Source organism: Aethalodelphis obliquidens, unplaced genomic scaffold, assembly GCF_003676395.1.
Source record: "Aethalodelphis obliquidens isolate GAN/ISIS:26980383/991018 unplaced genomic scaffold, ASM367639v1 scaffold62, whole genome shotgun sequence".
Taxonomy (NCBI): domain Eukaryota; kingdom Metazoa; phylum Chordata; class Mammalia; order Artiodactyla; family Delphinidae; genus Aethalodelphis; species Aethalodelphis obliquidens.
The window spans coordinates 11,459,259-11,481,115 of NW_020838006.1; the positions used below are offsets into that span (position 1 = coordinate 11,459,259).

Below are 21,857 nucleotides of genomic sequence, written 5' to 3' on the forward strand. Positions count from 1 at the left end.
GAGAACTTTTCCCAGGTACACGGTACAGAGCACTTCAGGCATATTGTCTTTTTGAAGCCCCTCAACCACCCAGTGGGAAAGTAATCCCATTTCACAGTTGAGAAGTAGGGCTCCAAGAGGCTGGTCACTTGCTCAAGGCCACGTACATAGGACAGGGTAGAGCAGGTGTGGTCCCATAGTCTTCCCAGGTAACCTTGGCCCTCATCTGCACTGAGGTGACTGAGGACTTGTTTCGGGTGTCCAGGTGCAGAGCTGTAGGAGGCGTCAAGCCATCCCGAGCTCAGGGAGGGTCACTGTGCATATGTTTAAAATTTCCAAACCTTGCCGTGTGCTCAGAACATCCCAGGTGATTCCCTATTCCCTATTTCTGTAAATCCTCCTGGCCACCATTTGAAAGAGGTTCTTGTCACCCTACTTTATGGACGAGGAACTGAGGGACAACTAGGGGTAGGGGGATAACCAGGAAGGAGCAGCCCGTTGGGTCTCTTTCCACTGTGAGGTCCCAGGGGTGGCAGGAAGGACTTTGCTGAGGAAGGGACCCTAGGTTGGGCCCGTTTCTTGCCCTGGTGGCCCATTTCTGCACAGACCTCCCAACCGCACTGCCACAGGAGGCTCCCAGGGCATGAGAAAACTCTTCACACTGCCCCTCTGCACACCGCCCCTCCTCACCCCCTCAGCTTTCTCCCGCTGCAGCAGAGGGTGGGCCAGCCTGGAGGCTTCAAGCAGCCACTCATCAAACTGCAGGCCCCCATCAGCCCCAGATCTCAGGAGCTCACTGGGGGCCCGGAGGCCATGCCCCTCCCCAGGAGCTGATTCTTGGGGGACTGACCCTGCCAGACTGGGGCAAGTAGGAAAAAGGGGACAAGGCCAAACCAGCCAGCCTTAAAGCAGGGACACCAAAGCTCGGGCTTTGGGCTCCCCACTGGCCGGAGGGTCCAGGGCTCGACGAGGCCAGGCCCATGACATAGTGGACACCTGGGATTATCACGAATGAAGCTAGCGAGCCTGGGTGACCCAACAATGTCTACACAGCAGCATCACATGCCTTCTGTGGGAGCAGTGGGGAGCAAACATTAATGTGTTAAGGCTCGTGATCAGGAGTTACCAATAGTCCCATTAAAAAGGGGGACGCCAAGAGTGAGAGAGGTTGGGTGACTTGCCCATGGTCACACAGCAAAGAAGCAGCAGGCCTGGGATGCAGACCGAGGTCAGCCTGACTCCACATCTTTTTGGGCTCCCAGCAGCAGCTGAAGGGGGACTTTGTCCCTTGGAGCCCCGATTGCCCAGAGAGCAAGGGAGGGCAGGGGATAGCGGGGCATCTTCAGGGCTGGGTGGCCACTTTGAAGAGCCTGGGACTGAAGTCCAGGACTCCAAGGGAACTGCTCTTGAGATGATCTCAGTAGAAGTCACCATGGGACCCTGAGGATCAGTCAACAGTGTCTTCCCCAGTCTGGGCTGGGGAGCCGACAGACCCTGTGTGTGTAGAGGGGGCTACGGAGGGTACGAGAAAGGGCGAGGGACTTTAACCCTGTGCTGGGAGGGCCACTCCACATCCTCCCAGTCTCCTCCCGTTTGTCATGTCTCAAAAAAGAAGTCACGGCTGCCCTGCCCCCTTTCCTCCCTCAGTTCTCCACGTGAAAAGCCCTACTCGGTGTCTGGGGCTAGAAATCGGGGGTCATTTTCTCCCCACTCACCTCTCTCCTCCCCCATCAGTCACCAGTCCTGCCCCAGCTTCCCTTTCCTCGACACCAGCACTGACCGTCTCATCTCCCCTGGATTAGGTAGGAGCCTTCTGATGGTTCTCCCTGTTTTCCTGCCCCTCCAACCCACTCCGCACCCTGAATCCTGGAGGGTTGTTCTAAAATCTAGACCTGATCGTGGCACTCTCTTGCTGAAATCCTGTCAATGGCGGCCCACCCCAGCCAACCAGGGCAGACGTCTTAGGTTGACAAGACCTCCTTATCTACGGTTTCATGTGATGCTGCGGGGAGGAGGTGTCCCACAGACCCCATAGACACAGGTAATATAGACTGTGGTGTCTTCTTATCAAAATAGCCCTCCTACTTTTTACTCTTAAAAAAAGTCTCTTCAAATATTTAATGGCAAAAACACCACAGGTGAAAGACGTGCAGACCACAAATAAAAGGACTAGACCTCCACAGTTGGGAGACTGGGATTGACATATATACACTACTATGTATAAAATAGATAACTAATGAGAACCGACTGTATAGCATGGGGAACTCTACTCAGTGCTCTGTGGTGACCTTAACGGGAAGGAAATCCAAAAAAGAGGGGATATGTGTACACGTATAGCTGATTCACTGTGCTGTACAGCAGAAACTAACAACATTGTAAAGCAACAATACTCCAACAAAAAATAAATAAATTGAAAAAAAAAGGACTAGACCTCCACAAACATTTTGGTGCCTTGGTGAGCAATCTTTGCCTGGCCACCCCTCCTTCCCACGTTCTTTACCCAGCCTGGCCAAATGACGTCTTTTAACTCTCTTCAGCTTTCCCTGTAGAACCAGGTCCCTTCCAACTCTTCCAGAGAAGACACTCCTTCCCCAGTCCTATTACCCAGAGGGGCAGGAGTTTGGGTTGCCATCCTTGCTGCTATCCCATACTTCCCTTACATGCAAACTTTCCTCTTTGGAATTGAGGCTCACACCTTCTTCATCTAGTTGCCCAGGAAAACACAGTCTCTTTCCTTTACATATTCAGCCCCTAGCCCAGTTTCCTATTTCTTGCCATCATTTTCAGAGGCTAAGGCTGCCAAGTATAGCTCGACAGGTTGTTCACTGCACAACAAGGGCATCTGGCTGATGAACACTGGGGGCTAAAGCGTACTTCATATTCAGCTTGTCACTAAGTAGGTTCTGGTGAGATGTTGAATCCACCTGAGGAAGGCTGCCTTTCTCTCATCTGCCGAAAGGCTTGGTGTGGGCCCCCCTGAGGCTGGCAGCCTGGGGGTTAGCCAGATGGTGGGCTGGACTCCAGGTTCTCAAGTGAAGGATCTGCCTTTACAATTCCAGCAGGGACAGAAGGAAGAGCCTCAGGAGGAATGCAATTAGCAGGCGCTTCCAGGGATCCCAGGAAAGGCTGGTTGCCAGGCTCTGCTGAAGGAAGCATCATGAGAGCTGCCAGAGGAGCTCATCTCCTGTCTGCCCAGGTGCTGGGTCCCGCTGGAAGAGGGCTGGGCTAGGTGGGCGCTGGCCTGGAATACGGCACACCTGTGGCTGACCCTCAGGGAGGGCATCCGGATCTCTCTCCCTCACTGCTGAGGTCACAACACCGGGCACTGGCAAGCGAAACTGGCCTGCTCCAAAGAGACCATTTGGTCCATCTCCCATTCCCACTTTACAAATAGGGAAACAGGTCCAGAGGGGCAAAGGCCACCTGGAGTGAGAGACTTTCTGCTCATCCTCTGAGCCCTTATCTAGGTCCCATTCATCACCAACCCTTCCCACCCCAGCCCTGCTCCTCCCTCTGTCCTCCCCCAGCTCATCAAACCCATACCTGAGCGGGGCACACTCGAGTCCTATCCCCCCTCCACCGCACCTTCCTGCTTCCCTCCTCTGCCCTGCTCTCCACCCAAGTCCACACCATCATCATCTCTCGTCTGCCTTGGGGTTGGGTCTTCCCATTCGTACTCCTAGAATCCTGTCTTTGCACAGAAACCAGTTATCAGTTAAAAACCCGAACTGGACTGCTTCCGTCGCCTGCTTAACCCCTGCAGTGGCTTCTCAGTGAACTTAGGAAAAGCCCAAGTCCTGTCAGTCCTCAAGGCCTGCGTGGTCTGGCCTCTGCCCGCCTATCTCTTTCCTCTCCTCCCTCCCCTGGGCTCACTGCTCTAGCCACACTGGCCTCCACTGAGTTTCCTCAGGGCTCATCCCATGGGCTGTTGATCCTCTGAGTGATTCCCCCCGCCAGGACCCTTGCAGCTCTTTCCCAGCCCAGGTCTTCAGACCGCAGCTGCAGTATCACCTCCTCGGAGAGGCCGCCATGACGCCCGCCTTAGGTGGTTTCCCTCTCTTCTCTCTCCCAGCACCACTTATCATTTATAATACATGCATTTGTTTTCTTGCTACACGCCTCTCCAACTAGAACGTGAGCTCCCCGAGGACAGAGCATTTTATCCCTCTGCCCCTCACTGTGCTTGTCTAGCTCAGTGCCAGTCAACACAGTAGGTGTTTAATGAACATTCACTGAATGAAAGGATGACTTACTGTGTCATCTTTAATTACTGGTAGCAAGACAGCCCACTTCCTAAAGAGGTTCCTGCTTTTCCTTTCTGCCTTATATGTGAACATTCACTTAAGCAGAACTTGACAAGGTGTGTAAGAAAGGTCAGTTTCGTAAAGTCAGAAAGGTCATTGCCTCCGAGAAGTGAAAGACTCATTCGTGGCCAGCCCAAAACAATGGGAACATGGCAGCCATAACTATCAGTCAATCAGTTATCAATTGCTGAGCAAATATTTAGTGAGACCTTCCCACATGCTTATCTTTCTGTGAAGAGCTAATCAAATCCCATGAGTCCTTCAGAGAACTAATGTCAGTGCAACCTGTTCCAGGAAGCCACCCCTGATTGCTCCAGCCTCTTTGAGCACCTCCTTTGCCTTCTCACTTCCTTGAGAGGTGAGTCCCTACTCCAGCCGGCTCTACTCCTGCCACCAAACTCCTGCCCTTCAACCCAGGGTTCTTACCTTGAATGGGGGAGAAGAGTTTAAAGATGAGAGGGCAGGCCAAGACGACCACCTGGCCCCGAGGGGTGGCTGGCCAGCAGGTGAGGTTGTCCCACATCTTGCTGCAGCCTGTGGGGTGAAGGCAGAGGACACATGGGTCAGCGTGGCCACCAGGTGCCTCCAGCCTTCGGGCCTGAGCCCACAGGCACCCACTCTTTTCCTCCTCCTCCAGGCTCCCACCTTGAGGAGCCTCCAGTCTGAGAGGGGAGGCACAGCCCTGCCCAGGCTGTACAGGGAAGGGGGAGAAGGAGGCATAAGTACAGCCCCATGGTCCTTGGTGAGAGACAGAGCACCCCCCTGTGTGTTTCAAACAGTGGTGGGGTTTTGTTTGTTGCAGAGACTAGGGGGGCCTTCCCCGGCATTCAATGGGCAGGCGACAGGGACGCCAGGCAGGTATCCTGCATGGTCGTGCACAGCGATGAATTGTGTAGTGTTTGGGACTTTCAAATGAGTTGCTGGGCGTTTGCATAGATGAAAACCTTTTGTAATGACCAGAGGCTAGACTCTCACTCCATTTTACATATAAACACAAGGTACTTATTGTACGGGTCTGACAATACGAGTTTTCCAGGAATGCAACCGCCAAGTAAAGGAAGAGAAGACTGGGCTTCGTTGTGCTCTAAGAGTTGTTCTCACTAAGAGCCGTTCAATGTTTTGGAAAATCACCTACGACAATGCTGCCGTGAACCTGGCTCGGTGATGCAACCGGCATATATCAATCTATGTTTAAAGCTCTCACATTCCCAGAATTTATATTTATAGGTCCAACCTTTAGACTATGTCTTCTTATCTTTCGGTGTGATTGTGCTGGAATGTACACACAGTATTCCAGCACACACAGTATTTTATTATATGTGTCTTTATTTTTGTTTTACGTTATAACTAGAACATCATTAAAAAAAAAACTGTGTGTCCTAAATTTCATTTTATAATAGTAAGGGAGGCATTAGAAAATATTTCTTGTAAAAAGGAGCTGTTGGGTGTGATCGGGTGATGGGTATATTGGGTTTAGCTAGTTCTTGAAGAGTCTTCATAAAACTCACATACAACACAGATGCCCCCCACCCAGGCACACTGTGAATTGTGACAGGGGTGGTGATTAGGGAGTGAGTTTGGAGAAAGCCCTGCATCGCAGGCTGAGCTCTCCGCTGTGTACCTATTAGCCTTGAAGGCCTGGCTGGTGACGGATGCACAGACCCCCTAGGGGTCTCTAGGGGTCCACTTTAATAGGCAGATGCAAATGCCACGGTTTTGCCTGTTCAGGGTCTGGGTGGCCCTGAGGAACAAGGACTCCTCTGGATGCCGTCCCCGGAGGGAGGTTTAATTGTCTCTTTGCAACCCTGCCAGTCCCATAGATTTACTCAGGAAACCCAACCCCTGAGCTAAAGTCAACTCCAGCTGGGCCAAACCCAGCCCAGCCCAGGTCCGAAGGTTCACAAGTTCCCAAGAAGGGGGCCTGGGAAGAGGAGGTGGAGGGACATCCCCACCTGGGGAAGAGCCTCGGGCCTCTGAATGCTAAAGTGGGCCGACAGCGGGGAGGGGATGCCATCTGGGGCTGCGGTAGCCAGGTGGCACCTGCAGCTGAAGGCTGAGAATGCCTGGATCTCCGTGGCCTGGTCAGAGTGCACAGCCTCCCTGCCTTGGGGACCTCATCCGCTACCACTCATCCTATCCTGAGTCTTCTGTGGCCTCACTCTGGCTCCCAGTCTCTCCTCCATTCCTGTGCCAGCATCTCTGGAGGCCATGTAGCTGCTCTTCAGGCCAGTCAAATCCTGCTAGTGATTTAAGACCCTGTTCATAATATCATCAGCAAACATTTATGTAGCCTTTATATACGGGAGACACTGTTCTACCCTCTTTACATAAATAACTTATTTAACCCCCTCCCATTTTACAGATGAGCAACTGAGGCACAGAGCAGTTATGTAACTAGCCCCACGTCACGTCGCTGGCGAGGGGGACAGCCTGTTCACACGCTCCATCTCCAGCAAACCTCTTGCACTCTGCCTGGTCTGAAGGGCTCAGTGCCATTTCCAGGAATCTTGCATGGCTGCAGTGTGTATAGCCCTGACAATGCTGGGCACACCCTGTCTTGCAGGCCAGCTATTGTGTTTGGGTACTTGCCAGGCTTCAGGCTTTCTGGATCTCCAGCGGCGGTCCAGATCAGGAGTGGATTCAGAGCTGGGTCTCTGGCCCTGAGTTCAGCTTCACCAGAAGAGGCACAGAGGGGAGGGAGGCTGGGCTCTGCCCTCAGGGCGGCCATGCTTGGCCTTAAGGAATCTCAGCACCACCAGGCCTGGGTTGTGAACTGTGCTGGGGTGCAGGCCAGCAGGCAGCGGGGGAGCCAGGGAAGAGGGGCTGGTAGGGGACACGTGGTCAGGGAGGCGTCCTGCTGGAGACAGCAGGGTCGGGAAGCTGAGATGGGGTGACAGGCAAGAAAATGCTGGGCTCCTGGAGGGCCTGTGGTTGTGAGCTGGGCCTGAGAGTATCCCCTGTGTGTCTGCCCCAGGGAGGCCACTCAGGTCCCACCGCACACGTCATCAGGCCCACAGAGGCCCAGGGCCCAGGCTGGCTGAACATGCCCACTGGGTGCTGCCACCTCAACAGGAAAGAAAGCCCAGCCTGGGGTGGGGGATAGCGAGGCAGGAGTGGGGGGCCTCTGCTTGTCGTCTTATAGACGTGTGTGCACAGAGAGACACGCACACTGACAAGCACTCCCAGGCACACAGACTCACAAACACACACGCACATATACATACATGTATACTTACTTGGACATGGAGAAACCAGACACAAGACTGAGCGTGCCACAGACACACACACACACACACACAGCACACCAGGCAGACACATCCAGGCAGGTCCAGGCTTACACAAACACATGCCTCCAACACACAAAGACACTCAGAGTGAGTCACAGAGCTACACACCCCAGAGGCACAGCCATAGCCCTAGACAGACAGGGGCCAGGAGCACACAGCTGGATGTGCGTGAACACGCGCAGAGCCTCACAGGGTCACGGGCAGACTCACCGCCCACAGACCCATACATGCCCTCCTCTGGATCTCGGGCCAGTTGCCTGGTGACAGGGTGTTGGCACCTGCCATGCACCCTGTGCCAGCAATGACCTCATTGGGATCACGAGGGTGGCCTGCCCTTGGGGCCTATAGTCTGGGGTCTGGGCCTCTCTGGGCTGCACATGCTCCCGGATCCCACTGTGGCGCCTTTCCGAGGCCTGTCTGCAGCCTGGTCCTGCCTCTCTGCCCTGGCAGGGGGGTGGGGCATAGGCAGCAGGCAGGTCCGGCCACCCCTCTACCCAGGCCGCAGTCTCAGGGCCCTGGGAGACAAAGGGCCGGCCCTCCTTGCGAGCTGGGAGAGGCAGAGGCCCTCCGTGATGCTATACACACACTCACTGCCTCTACGGGAGGCAGAGAGCCTGGGCGGCAGGGCCCAGGAGGAGGGGCCCAGGACGGGGTGCATAACTGCCAGCCTCAGGGAGATGGGGGCACTGGGGAGCCAAGAAGAAAGATGCTCCCTGCTCCTGAGCCAGGCTGCTACGTAACTGTAAGCTCGGCCTCGGGGAGGTGACCTCTGGGAGGGAGGCCCAGAGCTGGTCTGGGCTCCCCACTGCTCCAGCCATCCCCCTCCCTCACAGGGAGCCTTGAACGCCATAGCCGCTCCCCACCTGCCACGGGCAGTAGGCCTGGGCGCGTCCCAATTTCCCAGCCTCTCTGCTTCTCCCAATCCTGCCCACCCTTCTGAGTCTGGCTCGGGCTGCAACTTTTGAAGGAAGCCATCTACTTCCTTCCGTTCTCACCCCAGGGCTGCTGAGCCAAAGGCGGGGAGCACAGGATCGGGGAGTGAAGACCAGAAGGTGCTGCCATTTGATCTGATGGTCTCGACCTGAGAGTGGATCTGGGCTCACGGCATGAGGGAGGGGGGCTCCTTGGGGGCTCCTTCTTGCCACTGGGGGCCTCACCTGTTGTTTCATTCTCCAGCTGGGCCTCCTTCAGGCACTGGTTGTGCTGTACCTTGATCATCTGCATATAGTCACACTCCTCCTGCTGCAGCCCGACTTCCCAGCCGCCCTGGGGAACAGAGACAGGGAGGGGGACCCGTCACCCTTATCCACAGCCTACTTGTCATCCGCGGACTCCAGGAGCACAGCGCCAAGCAAGGCACAGTCACCGGACTGATCCAAGTTCCAGACTAAACCCCAATCCCAGCCCCAGAGTGAATTCGACCTTAAACGGAAGCCTGACCCTGACCTAGATCTGACCCCAAACTCTTGTCCATTGTCCCCAAAGCGGGGTCTGCCTTGAGGGCCCTGTCATGGTTTCCTGGTGGCCCTAGCAGTACCATGGCTGTAACAACACTGTCTCTTTGTGGGTGGTACGGCTATGGACAGAGGTTAGAGGGCCTCTCCTTAGAGCCCAGAGCTGGCCCACTGGACTTTCCAGTTTGGGTTGGGAGCCCTCAGTCACTGCTTCCGACTCCATGGATGAGTGGGGCCCAGGAGGTGTCACCTTGTTATGAGCTGGACCCTGGCTTCCTGTTCTTGGAGCCAGGCCTGGGAGGAATCCAGGAGTCTGGCTGCATCTTCCAGCCTCTGTCCCCATTCTAGGAGCCTGTGCTCAGTCCCCCTGGGTCACCAGGCTGGGAAGGGAATTCTGGGCCTCCTTGGCCAGACCCCGCCCCCCGCCCCCACCTCCTTAGCTTCTGAATAATTCAAGCTCTGTCAGATCTAATGAGGGTGAGGGAGGTCTCAGGAAGTACAAGAGGCCCCTTTAGGATGGCTGGAGGTAAAGAAAAGGGATGGGAAAGCCCAAGCTTCTCCCCTCCCCTCCCCTGTGCCCTGGCCAGGGATTAGGGGTGAGATCTGACCTGTGTGCCAGGGAGACATTGGCATTGGGTCTGACATGTGATTAGGGGTGATAGCTGCCCAGGAACAGCCAGAAAAAGCAGGTCTTGGGAGCCACTGGGTGAGGAAGGGGGGTAAAGCCCTCCGTGAAGGAACCACTGGGCTGGTGGCAGCTTCTGCCTGTCTCTTTGGCTTTAGGGAAGTGGCTGCCACCTCGCATCAGCTTCCTCATCTCTGCCCGGGGAGAAGAATGTCACAGTCCCAACAGGGCTGTGGGGAGAGGCCAGCAAGATTGCTCCAGAATCAGAGTTTATCAGCGTCTCTTCCACTTGTCCCCCCCCCCACCCCAGGACATGGTCTTCACCTCCCTGGACCTCAGTTTCCTGGTGGGCTAAATAGGCCTCAACCACCTCCCTTGCTGACCCAAAGTGGGGTTTCCCTTATTTCCTTCTTTTAAGGGGTCCCCATCTGGCGTTGTTCTAAACAAGTCAATCCCATTGTAAGCATGTGACCCCAAAGAGGGACCACCCTCTTAAATCTCATATCTTTTCTTTTTTTTTTTTTTTTGCGGTATGCGGGCCTCTCATTGTTGTGGCCTCTCCCGTCGCGGAGCAGAGGCTCCGGACGCGCAGGCTCAGCGGCCATGGCTCACGGGCCCAGCCGCTCCGTGGCATGTGGGATCTTCCCGGACCGGGGCACGAACCTGCGTCCCCTGCATCGGCAGGCGGACTCTCAACCACTGCGCCACCAGGGAAGCCCCCTCATATCTTTTCTTTTAAACAGTTATATGAACAAGCGTATCCTGCTCCGTAATAGATCTGTGTTACTTTCCATATGCCACGTTTGAAATGACTTTCCAGCTAATATCTTTACCCTAATTGGCTGGTAGCGTTAATGGTCCAAGATGGAACCCACGTTCACTATGTGGCTTCCAGGCTCATGGCACACGGGCGAGTGAGGTCTGGGTGCTGGGGTCACATGCTTCCCCTCCTGCCCAGAAGGGACGGAAATACTCATGGTGCTTTGTCTTAAGGGATCTGTGTCTGGCTCATCCTGCTGGGGCATGGGAAGAGGGGTGGCCAGAGGGATCCCAGAGGTGGCCTCTGGGAGAGGAGCCCAGGGATTGGCCACCCCAGTTTGTGTCCCACCATTGGTCTCTCTTGCTTGCTTGGAGCATGTTTCTCCCCAAGGTAACTTCCCAGCTTGTTGTCCTCCAGCAACAGGGTTTGTTCCGCCTTCTGGTTCTCCCCTGGCCTGGCCTGCTTCTCCTGACCATCACCCCACAACATGAAAGCAGAATGCGTAGTAGTAGACATCTGTGTTGCTGCCTTCTACCATCCTTCACCTTCCTCTGACGCCATGTCCTCACCTCTACCTGGAAAACCACGTCCTTCCCCACTCTTAGTCTATGGGGTTCTGATGAACCCTCTTCCAGGGGATCAATATACGACCAGATTTAAGCCAGTCAAAGTGTTCCTGGCCATAGTCCCTGGCACATGGCCTAATTCAGGCTCCTCAGAGCCAGGAAGCTCATTCCTGGGACCTTGGATTAAGCAATTAGGCAAGTGGATTTGTTCTTTCCCACTGGACTGGAAACCTCAAAGGACGCAGGGGCTAGAACTACTGCCACCACCTTGTTGCCAAGTATAGCACAATGATGAAGCCACACAGTTAAAGGAAGGATAAAGAGGTAGAGAAAAACTGGATCCCCTTGACATTGTCTGAGCCCCTGAACGCAGCCATGCCTGAAATCAGCCCTGCTTCCAGGAACATGACTCAATAACTTTCTGTACGGCTTAAGCCCGTTGAGTTTTCTGTCCTTGTAACCAGGAGTCCAGACGTGTGCTCTGAAGACAGGACAATGGATGCCCTCATTTGCTGAGCCCTCTTAAGCCTGGGCTATGGCCATGCTGTTTGCCGGGACACAGTTATTTTCCAGTCACTGAGGGCATCATAGGGCTCCTGGTGGCTTCTGCCTGCTATTTTCTGAGGGTGAAGGGGTGTGGGGTCACCTTCTCTAGGCAACTCTGCTCCCCCAGCAGCACAGCCACAGTGTCTCTCCTGAGAGGCAGTGTGTAGAGGAAGGGCAGGAGCCCTTGGGATAACCTGGGAGCCTAGGGGTATCTCTGAATAAAGTGAGGGTGGTCTAGAGCACAGGTCCCCAACCCCCTGGGCTGCAGGATTAAGAACCGGGCCACACAGCAGGAGGTGAGCGGCGGGCAAGCGAGTGAAGCTTCGTCTGAGCCCCGTTGCTCACATTACCGCCTAAACCATCCCCTCCATCCCTCACATTACTGCCTGAATCATCTCCCCCACCCCCGCCTCACCCTGTCCGTGGAAAAATTGTCTTCCACGAAACCGGTCCCTGGTGCCAAAAATGTTGGGGACCACTGGTCTAGAGGATGAGTTCTGCTTTCACCACAGTTGGGTGCTGGGCCCCATCTGGAGAAGGGTAAAGGAAATAGAGACCCAAAGAGGGACTGGAGGTCACTCAGCAATGCACATTTCCAGAGGGACCTAAGTCTCTGGCCACTGGTCTGGACTGCATCAGTCCCTCTCCATGGCCTTGTCTTGGGCCATCTGGTCAGCCATTGCCCTTTGGAGGACAGGACCAGGACAGCTGTCTCTAGCCCTTATCACTGAGGAATTTGGGCAGACTATGGACTTCCTCTTCTACATACTTCCCTATTCTAAACATCCTCATTATCCATCTGGACTCCAGACACACAAAATTAGAAAATTCCCAGCCAGATGTAGCCAAGTCTAATGGTCCCAGGGAAGGGTTCCAGGGGAGGATAGAGCTGGTGTGTGGGCTTCGCAGAGAATGAGCAGTAGCGGTGGGCCTCTGATGTTGCCTAAGAGTTTGACAATTAGAGGTAGAGTAAGAACATTCCAGAAAGTAGGAGCAGTGTGTGCAGAAGCGCAGAGGCATGAAAATGCCTAATACATTCAAGGTTGCAAGAAGCCCGATGTAGCTGCATCATGGGGCGCTGGAGGCATCAGGAGACAAGTTGGGAGATGTAGGCAGGGGCCAGGCCTCATCAGCTCTGCCTGGACTAGTGTAGTAGCTTTCATTCCCACCACCTGCAACCTGAGGGATCTTTGTAAATTGTGTATCCCCATCCTCATTCTCCTGCATCAAATATCTGATGGTCCTAGGAGTCAAAGCCCAGGCATCAAAACTGGCATTCAAGACCCTTCCTAATCCCACCACTGCCTAGGTCTCCCAACTTGCCTCCTGCCACCTCACGTGGAGAGGAGGAAGCAGGCCTCAAAGTCAGTCTCACCTTGCAGTTGGTTTAAGATGAGAGTTTCAGGCCAGACTGGACCCCCAATACCTTCTCTGTGACAGCAGTTCCTGAGCCCGAAAGAAGGGACTCAGGCAAGAGTGAAGAAGTCCATAGCATTCCTTCAATCCTGATCCTGTGTCTCCTGCCATTTTGTTGGCCGGATGTGGGAGGTGACTGACTGGGGGTTTGTAGGAGAGTCCTGAGTATCTGGCTGGGGGCGTGGATTAGCCAAGTCCTGTTAATTCCACTTGCTCAGTAGGCCTCTTCCTTTTTATTCCTACCGTGAGGGGCTTGGGAGAGGCCCTGCTTCCTCTTCCTGACGTGGGGCTGCCTGAGATATAGGGCAAAGGCTGTGGTTCTGGGGGAAAGGGTGAAGATGCTGAGAGTTGTAGCTGTTAGATGCTAGGGGCTCAGAGAGACGGGGTGAGGCCAGCTCAGGTGTTGTGGGCCATACGCAACCCCCTCAAGGGAAGCTTGAGACCACAGCTACCGGTCTTGAATCAGAACCTCCAGCTTCATCCCAGGGCCGGAGAACTATGGCTGGAGAAGCCACGGGAGACAGAAGCAGGGCGGTGGGTGCGTGTGAGTCCCTCTGAGGAGCAGCTAGTCTGTGAGAGGGGTCTAAACTGCAGCAGGCTGGAATAGGTGAGACAGCAGAAAGAACTTCCTGCCTGTAAATTACCAAGCACTGTGGGCCACCATGGATGATTTGCGCTTCTGAGGTTTGTCAAAGGAGGGCTCTTTTTTTTTTTTTTTCCCTGCTAGGGATGGTTGGAACAAGCTGGGGAATGGGGAGTAGCGAGCGGGAGCTCGGGAGGGTCACATTTACCATCCTCCCATTACCATCCCGTATCCCACGATTTATTTAAGCTCCTCCCTGCCCCCCACTGAAATAAGGGGGCAACAAAGAGTCATGAGGGGAAACTGAGGACCCAGAGAGAAAGCAGTGTGATCAAAGGCACACAGGACTGCAACCCAGCTTCCCCTGCTGCCCACTTCATTTTGTTTTGTGTTTGAATTGGTAAGGAGATGGAGATCTTGTAGCCGAGGAGGAGGTGAAGGGGAGAGGAGAGAAGGAGTAAGAGGAGGAAAGAATGGGGGCAGGCATAGGAAGGTAAGGTAGATCATGGGATCCAGCAGTCATGGAAAACAGGAGAAACATGCTCCTGGCTTTGCAGAGGGCACTAAAAGAAGTTGAAATTATCATCTTAGTGGGAAGAGACACAAGGGAGTCTGTTGGGCTGATGGGAATGTATAATAGCTTGATCTGGGTGGTGGCTACACAGGTGCACACGTGTGAGACAATTCCTTGAGCCAGCACTTCAGATCTGTACATTTCACTAATTAAAAACTGCCTCTAAAGTCCCAGGGCGTCATGTGACACGCCATAGCCACTTTGGAAGAAGTAGCTCCTCTTCTGAGACAGCAGAGCCTAGTTAAGTCCACAAGTTCTGGAATCATACTGTCTGCCACTTTCGGGCTGGGCGACCTTGGGCAAGTCACCTCACCTCACCTGTAAAATGAGGACAATGACAGCACCACCTACATCCAGGGTTGTGTTGGGTCACATGTAAGGGACACGAGGGGATTGCCAAGGGTTAGCAGCTGTTGCCAGAGCCCCAGCCCAGCCCAGCCCCTCATGCCTGGCCGCCTTGCTGTCTACGCCCGGACCCAGCCTAGCGCCAGCCTGAATGCCCTGCGGAACCCCAGGCAGTCTGAATGTCCTGCCCACTGACAAGTGGCAGCAGTGCCCTCCAGAGGAGAGGTCTCAAGCCTGGTTTTCCCCTACCCCCTACTGCAGTCTGATTTCTCTCCCCCTCCCTGTATTTTGACATCCTTTTGCCAATAGTCCAAAGCCTCCTGTCTCTGCAAGTCCTAGGGAAGGCTGAGCTCTGGTGGTGGGGTGGGGTAGGAGGATGGAGTGAGAATTGGTGTTGGTGGATGGGGGGTAAGAAAAAGAGTGGAGACATAGGGCTTGGGATGCAGGCTTGGGTTTGGGGCAAGAAAGAACTTTCCTCAGCTTAGGGTGGTACCAGGGCAAGGGCTCTCATTATTAGGAGAATGCGAGCAAAGGCATTCAGCCTGGGGTTAAGCCTGGTCCCTCAAGAGGCCCTTCTTGCAAGGTTTACTGAGGGGCATGAAGCCTTACAGGCTTTCTTTGCAGAGGATCGCCACAAGAATGGCCAGCAAAGCCGGGGCGGCAGAGACTCGGGTTTAAATCCTCTGTCCTTTGAAAGTCATCCTGGGCACCACTGGGGAAAGACACTCAGTTTCAAACATGGTGTCTGTGGGTGATGTTGATGTCGGGTCACCGGCAGAGGGCAGGGCACCGACACAGGGAGCCATGACTCCTCGATACGTCGGCTAGTGACCTCTTCTCCTCGTCTGATGACCCCCTGGGTAGGAAAAACTTGTTTTTAAGATGGTGGGAGGCACTTCCTGGGAGATATGGACCTTCACATCATGAACCACATGAGAGGAGGTGCATATAAGGTTGGGCCCTGTCCAGTGAAGCCCAGCTTCCTGCCCACCCACCCTGCTCCAGACCTCCTGCTCATCCCCTCGCCCACCTGCCAGCTTGCTGTACAGTCCCATCATGGCACAGGCAGGAAAGGTCCTCGTAGTAGGTGCAACCCTCCCACCTTGATAATATCACCACTCATCTTGTGATGCTGGATTAAATGCTGCTGGGGGATATCTGAATATCGATTATTAAGGAATCCCTGTTAATTTTGTTAGGTGCGATAATGGTATCATAGTTACATAGGAAAATATCGTTTGATTTTAGAGATGCATCTTAAAATAATTTGTTCTATGATGTCTATAATGTATTTTAAAATAGTTTGGCCAAAAAAAGCAAATGATGCAAATATTAATGGTTAAAGGTTAATAATTTTCAAATCTAGACATTGGGAGTGGACAAACACAGGACATTCCTATACTGCCTGCCATTTTGCTGACATCACTCCAAGAAATGGGTATTTCCATGTTCATTATACTATTCACTCCACTTAAAAAAAATATGTTTGAAAATGTTCACAATAAAAGTTAAAAAAAAACCCATAATGTGATGGAAAGATTAAATTGTATTTCTTTTTCTTCTGAAATACATCGAAGGTATGTGGGAGAGTTTGCATGTATTGTACATTTTCCTGGGTGCAATGAGAACAGCTTTGTGTTGGGAAAGTCAGAGAGGGGAGGGCTGAGTCTGGGAGGATGATGACAAAGAGCAGGGAGAAAGGGACAGGGCTCTGTCTAGTCCCCTGGCCCCATTCCTGCATCCACGTCCGGGGGTGCCACAGCGAAGGGCCCCTGCGAGTGGCAGGCTCCACCCAGGCTGGGTTGCCATGAGGCTGCCTGCGTGCAGGGAGGCCCATCATCCGTTGCCTACCTGGGCCTGGAGCCTCACCCCCCAAACTGTCTGGCCGCCCATGAGGAAGCAGTACTCCCTGTCCCCAGTACTCCCGCCTGCCCTGGAAGCCCCTGGGCAAGGGGGGCAAGAGAGGGCTGAAGAAGGGTCCCTAGGGCTCCCAAGCTGGGGATCAAGAGGAAAGAAAGACCTGTCACATAGTTCACACAGCACTTTCACCTCCTTCAAGTCTCACTGAAGTCCTGACTGGACGGCCAAGCCCATTTCACAGTCACTCATGATGCTGGGGGTGGGTGGGTGGGAAGACTCTGCCCCAGCCAGGGTGGAGCTGGCCTCTCTTCCCATTTCTCTTGAATCTTGGGCCAAGGGTTCTCACCCTCCCTTTTGTGATGGGGAAACAGAGGCCCTTCCACAGAAAGGAAACATGCTCTCCAGGTCAACTGGCCATTGCCATGGAGTGAGGGGAGGACCCAGCTCAGGCTCCTTATCATGGAAGCTCTAGAAACGTCAGGAAAGATGGAGACTCAGGGGAGCATGGGAGGGTGGAAACCTCTGAAGGGAGCTCGCTCTTCCAGCGCAGTCCCTGGGGAGCCCTGGGCAGGCCTAACTGACGTTGTCCCTTGACTTAAGGAGGAGACCTGACCCCTCTGTAGCTGTGTTTCTTAAAGCCCATAGGGTGGCTTGCTGGGGGCCGGGAGGGCTGGGTAGCCATGGACAGCTTCTGGAGCAGCTGGAAGCAGAGGGCTGGGGCAGCATGCCTACGGCAAGGTGAAGCCTTCAGGAGCAGATGGCCAGCAACCCGCTTCAGAGAAGAATCAGAGGAACCAAGTGTCCCCCAAGCCCAGGGCCACCCCAGTCTCTGGGGGGAGCTGAGGGCTTCCTCCACTTTCTGGGGTCAGGCTCATTGGTCCGGCCAACAGAGGTTGTTTTATGGTCTCAGGTGGAAGGTTGGACCATTTGGCTGAACTCTTCAGGGACTGCTCTTCCTCCTCCAGGGAGCCTTCCCTGACTGCTCCTCTCAGCAACCCTTGCCCCATTTCTGGGCAGCTGCACCCCACACCCACCTGGGCTGGTTCTCCTGGGTCACTGGCTCAGCTCTCCCCTACCAACTGGAGAATCTTCCCAGGGCAGGGCGTAGGTCTGCTCCTTCTCTATGACACCTCCTGCCCCTGCTCTGGGCTGGGTACTGGCCTGAGCAGTTCTGCTACCAGTGAGGAGCCCCTGTGCCTGCTGTCCAGGGGTTGGGGGTAGTGGAAGGCCTGGAGGGTGGTCTTGGGGCGGACTTCCTCTTCTGAGACACTGGAGGTTTTCTTTCCTTTTTTTGCTTCCCTGTTCAGAGATTTCCTCTTCACAGACTGAGGTCAGGGCTCCATAAACAGGAGTGATAAGGCCTTGGGCTTTCAAACTGAACTTTGCAGCTACCATTTTATGACTCTGGTAACGTACTCCCACCCCCGCCACCCCCACCCCCCCGCCAAGTCTGGCTGGAGTAGGATTGCCTGGTGTCAATTCCTTATGGGAGCAAGTGCTGGCTGGTGGGGAGGAGGGAGAAATAGAGAGGGAAATGGGGGCCCCTCATTCCAGCCTGCCCTCATCCACTCCTGGGTGAGTCCCTTCTCCCTCTGTGGGCCCAGCCCTGCACTGGGCTGTAAGGAACATGGGAGGGTGAGAGACCTTAGCCCTTGATCCCATGGGATGGTCAAAAGAGCCCAGGCTGGGAGGTGAGTAGGGTTGAAGGGTGGGGTCAGAGGGGGAAGGGCTGAGTGGGCTGGAGCAATCAGGGAAGGCTTTCTGGAGGAGCAGCTCAAGTTGGGAACTAACCAAACAAAATGTGGAAAGAACACGGGAGGGTGGGCATGGGAAGAGCCAGGCTTTGGACTTTCTCAGGAGGTGGGGGGCAGATGTTGCACGAGAAGGGGCCCCACTGAAATCACTCTGCCCCTAGGCTGAGAAGCCTCCAGGGATGGGAGAATGGGGTGCCAGTGGCGGTCTCAAGATCCCTGGCTCATCCAGGGAGATTTTTTTTTTTTTTTTTGTGGTACACGGGCCTCTCACTGTTGTGGCCTCTCCCGTTGCGGAGCACAGGCTCCGGACGCGCAGGCTCAGCGGCCATGGCTCACGGGCCCAGCCGCTCCGCGGCATGTGGGATCTTCCCGGACCGGGGCACGAACCCGCGTCCCCTGCATCGGCAGGCGGGCTCTCAACCACTGCGCCACCAGGGAAGCCCCTCCAGGGAGAATTTGAGTGGTTGGAGCCCAAGGGTGGAAGAGCCCGAGGGTTGCTGGTGAGGCCTGGAGGCTTTGTGACACTGAGAGGCTGTAAGTGGTGCCAGAGCTACGGCCTCAGGGCCAGAACTTGGTGGGGCTTTGAGTGCTCAGGAGGTGGGTCTCACCACGGCCATCAGTGGGAGGAGAGGAATTATGCCAATTGTCTTAAGGTCTGCTCCCAGGACAAACAATGAGCACCCCATCCCGGAGTGTGCAAGACATTAGCTAGATGGAACAGAGATTCCTGCCCTGGTGGAGGTGATGGTAAGGGAGGTAATCATGGGATAGAAGAAACTAGATGACCAATATATTCCATCCACCCACCAGCCAACTTGGAGCTGGTGCCAGACCTGGAACCCACAGGTTTTAGGTCCTGCCCAAGCAGCAACTGCAGATTCCTCAAGTCCTGGGGTAAGGGTAGAAAGAAATCAACCTCAGCCCAGGTCTGATGGGTGGGGGACAGGTGTGGCTCTGTTATCTTTGGGCCTCACTTTGCCCATCTGTAAAATAGGCTTGGGTAGTCTTCAGGTCTTCCCTGATCTTACAGAGAGATGACTCATGCATCTCCTGCCTCAACCAGAATCTGCCCTGCAGCCCAGGTAAGCCACACCCCCAGGCACACACATGGGCACACCCACACATGGGGCACGAGGGCACACATGCACCAGGGGCACACACACACCCATATGGAGATGAAGCAGAAGTGGGAGGAAGAGGGTGGCCGCTGTTTGTTGGTTGCTTGTTCCCTGGTTAGCTTTCCCCATGCACATGTCTGGCCCTCCCTGAGAAACACCACTCCAAATCCTTACTGCCCACCACCTTCCACCTTGAGCTCCATACCTTTCAGCTCTGCTCAGTGGGAGGGCACAGAAGGGTCTGCCTGCCAGCCACCTGATCCCAAAAGCCCCTTCCCGGGTCCCAGGGTCCTCCGTGTTTGGTCTGCTGCTGAATGTCACTTCTACAAGTAGCTTAATGCCCCACAGACACCTCCGGTGGGGCACAGCACACAACGACGACCCTCACAGCCTGCCTCCAACCTCCTGTCTAGCAGACCTTCCATTTCAGTGGACCACAGTCCCCGACCCTGCATCCACTGACTTCCCCAACCCACAGGTACTACACGGAAGGCAAGTTTGGAGTCCGCCCTTAACCGTCTCCCCTCCACCGGTGTCCCAGATCCCGGCGCTGAGCGGGCTCCAAACAGCGCTGGAAGGGACTAGGCTCGACGGAGACCCCACCCCGCCCTCGGGTCTAGATCCGGTCTGGGGCGCAGGGGAGGCGAGACACGGTGCTCCGCGCCCCTTATCCCCTCCACACAGACTTGAGCACACGGCTGGGTTCCCGTCACCCTCGCTCCACCCCCAGCTGCCGGGACTCTGGGCGGCTCGGCGGACACTCACCGCTGGCCCGAGGGCGCAGGCTAGGGCGCCGACCAGCACGCAGAGCCAGCGGGCGGGCGGAGGTCTAGGAGGGCGCATGGTCCGCCCCGGGTCCGCGGCGGGCGGCCCGGCGCCGGTAAAGGGCGGGCGGATGGGCGGCGTACCGCGCAGCGCACGTTGGGGAGACTGACAGAGTGGCGCTGCTGCGGTGCCCCTGCGTTAAGAGGCCCCGCTCGGAGCGAGGGCGGGCCCCGGGGGCTCGTCTGACGGGCGGCGGGTGCAGCCAATGGCTCCGCAGAGGCGGGGCGGCCGCGCAGGTGTGGGGCGGGGCTGGGGGAAGCCCCGGCGAGTCGGGTGTCCCAGCGCTCCCTCCGCCAGTCTCACACGTCAGTCCTCAGAGGCGAGGTGTGGGCAGGCCTTCGTCCCTTCGGACCGCATCCCCGGAAGACCCAAACCGTCGCATTCTTTTCTGCTTGGCTCACGACGTTTCCAAGCGCCAGGTTACGATCTCCCACTCCCACACGCCCCCTTAGCCCCACCCCAGGGCGCTCTGCTCGTCCAACTTCAGAGCCACCTCCTCTAGGAGGTCCCCCCGCCAGCCTCCCCATTTTCCACTTCTGCGCCTCGGAGGGCTGGTGCAGGCGGGCCGGATTAGGAGACAGCACAAATCACTTCTGATCCTCTAGGCTGAGGGCGCGACCTGCCTAGGGTCCTGGGCTGCAAGTGCCCCAGATAGGTGGGGCTCACTGATCCATTTTCAGTCACCCCAACTCATCCCTCGCGCCGGAGAGGCCAGGCTAAGGGAAGCTAGGGCGCGAGTGAGTCCCGACGCCGGGTTCCTTGGTGCCTCCCCTGAGCCCCGGCGACCCGGCAGGGCGCGCTCGGCACCGGCTGGGCTCCCGGACCATTCACGACCAGGCGGGGGCGGAGGGTCGTGCTTCAGGAAGGATGACGAGTCCGCTCCAGTCTGGGCCGGGGCACCTCGGGAAGGAGGCAGAGCTGAAGTTCCAGCGCCCCCACGCGGGAAGGGAAGGTCTGTTGCCAGCGCGCGGGCCCGCTCTGCGCTCATCCGACCTAAAACAACCAGAGCCCTCCTCCTCCAGCCTTCCCTACTTTACGTACTGGGAAACTGAGATACGGAGAAAGGCCCGGAGCCGGCCTCTGATGCCTCACTTCCAAGGTTCGGCGGGGGACATCGGGCCAGCCCTCCTCCACCGTGCATCCTCAGAGCTCGGTTTATTCTTCCTTAGAATAAGGGGCAGGTTCACTGGCTCCGCGCCCTGGAAGGGCGCCTTCTTGTGGACCAAATGCAGGTGGCTGCCTTGCCCTCTTTCCGAGGGTTCGAGACTGGTGCAGTCGAGGCTGGAGGTGGCGGTGGTGGCAGTGGGGTAGGGTGACTGATGGGTGACTGTGATAGGGGGATGAGGGCAGGCGATGTTCAGTGGAGAGGCGGAGAGGGCTGCGCGTCCCTGGGCGCCTGCGGAATGTGCGGCTGCTTGAAGGAGGTCTTACTCCAGGCTCTGGCTGATCAGCAAGTGCGTCAGAGTTCCCTGCGGGCGCACCCTGCTCTCCCTCCCTGCAGCGCGGGGTACTCGGGCCGCTGACCTTCTAAGGGTAGGATGGAATTATGGAGAGACAAGGGAAAGCCAGGAAGGGATGAGCGCCGAGCCGCTCCTCGATTTCGGCTTATTTGGGGTGCTAGCATTTGCTTCCTATTCTCCCTCCCTCCCTCCTTCCCTCCCTTGCACAATCATTAAGAGTTTGCTGTGTGCCAGGCTCTGCGCTTTGCACTGGGGCACAGAGATATATAAGACAGTGGCACCTGTTGCCTGAGGAGGACCTGGGGAGCTATTGTACTCCCTCCAAATTTCTACCTCCTTCCAGATATAATCAGTAAGCCTGGACATAAGCCCTTCCCCAGACAGGAGAACTGTGGAGATGC

The 21,857-nt window shown here is 55.7% G+C and overlaps 1 protein-coding gene across 1 annotated transcript in view; it reads right to left on the reverse strand.

Annotated features, from left to right (window-relative positions):
• The window catches only part of VIPR1 (vasoactive intestinal peptide receptor 1), a 32,867-nt gene extending 12,820 nt beyond the window's left edge, over positions 1-20,047 (reverse strand). The window contains exons 1-3 of the mRNA XM_027088275.1: positions 19,937-20,047; positions 8,728-8,836; positions 4,710-4,817 (exon numbers count right to left, since the gene is read on the reverse strand). Coding sequence (XP_026944076.1) covers positions 4,710-4,817; positions 8,728-8,836; positions 19,937-20,014 — 295 coding nt within the window. The 5' untranslated portion in view covers positions 20,015-20,047. The remainder of the gene's footprint in view (positions 1-4,709; positions 4,818-8,727; positions 8,837-19,936) is intronic.
• Positions 20,048-21,857: the final 1,810 nt, after the last annotated feature.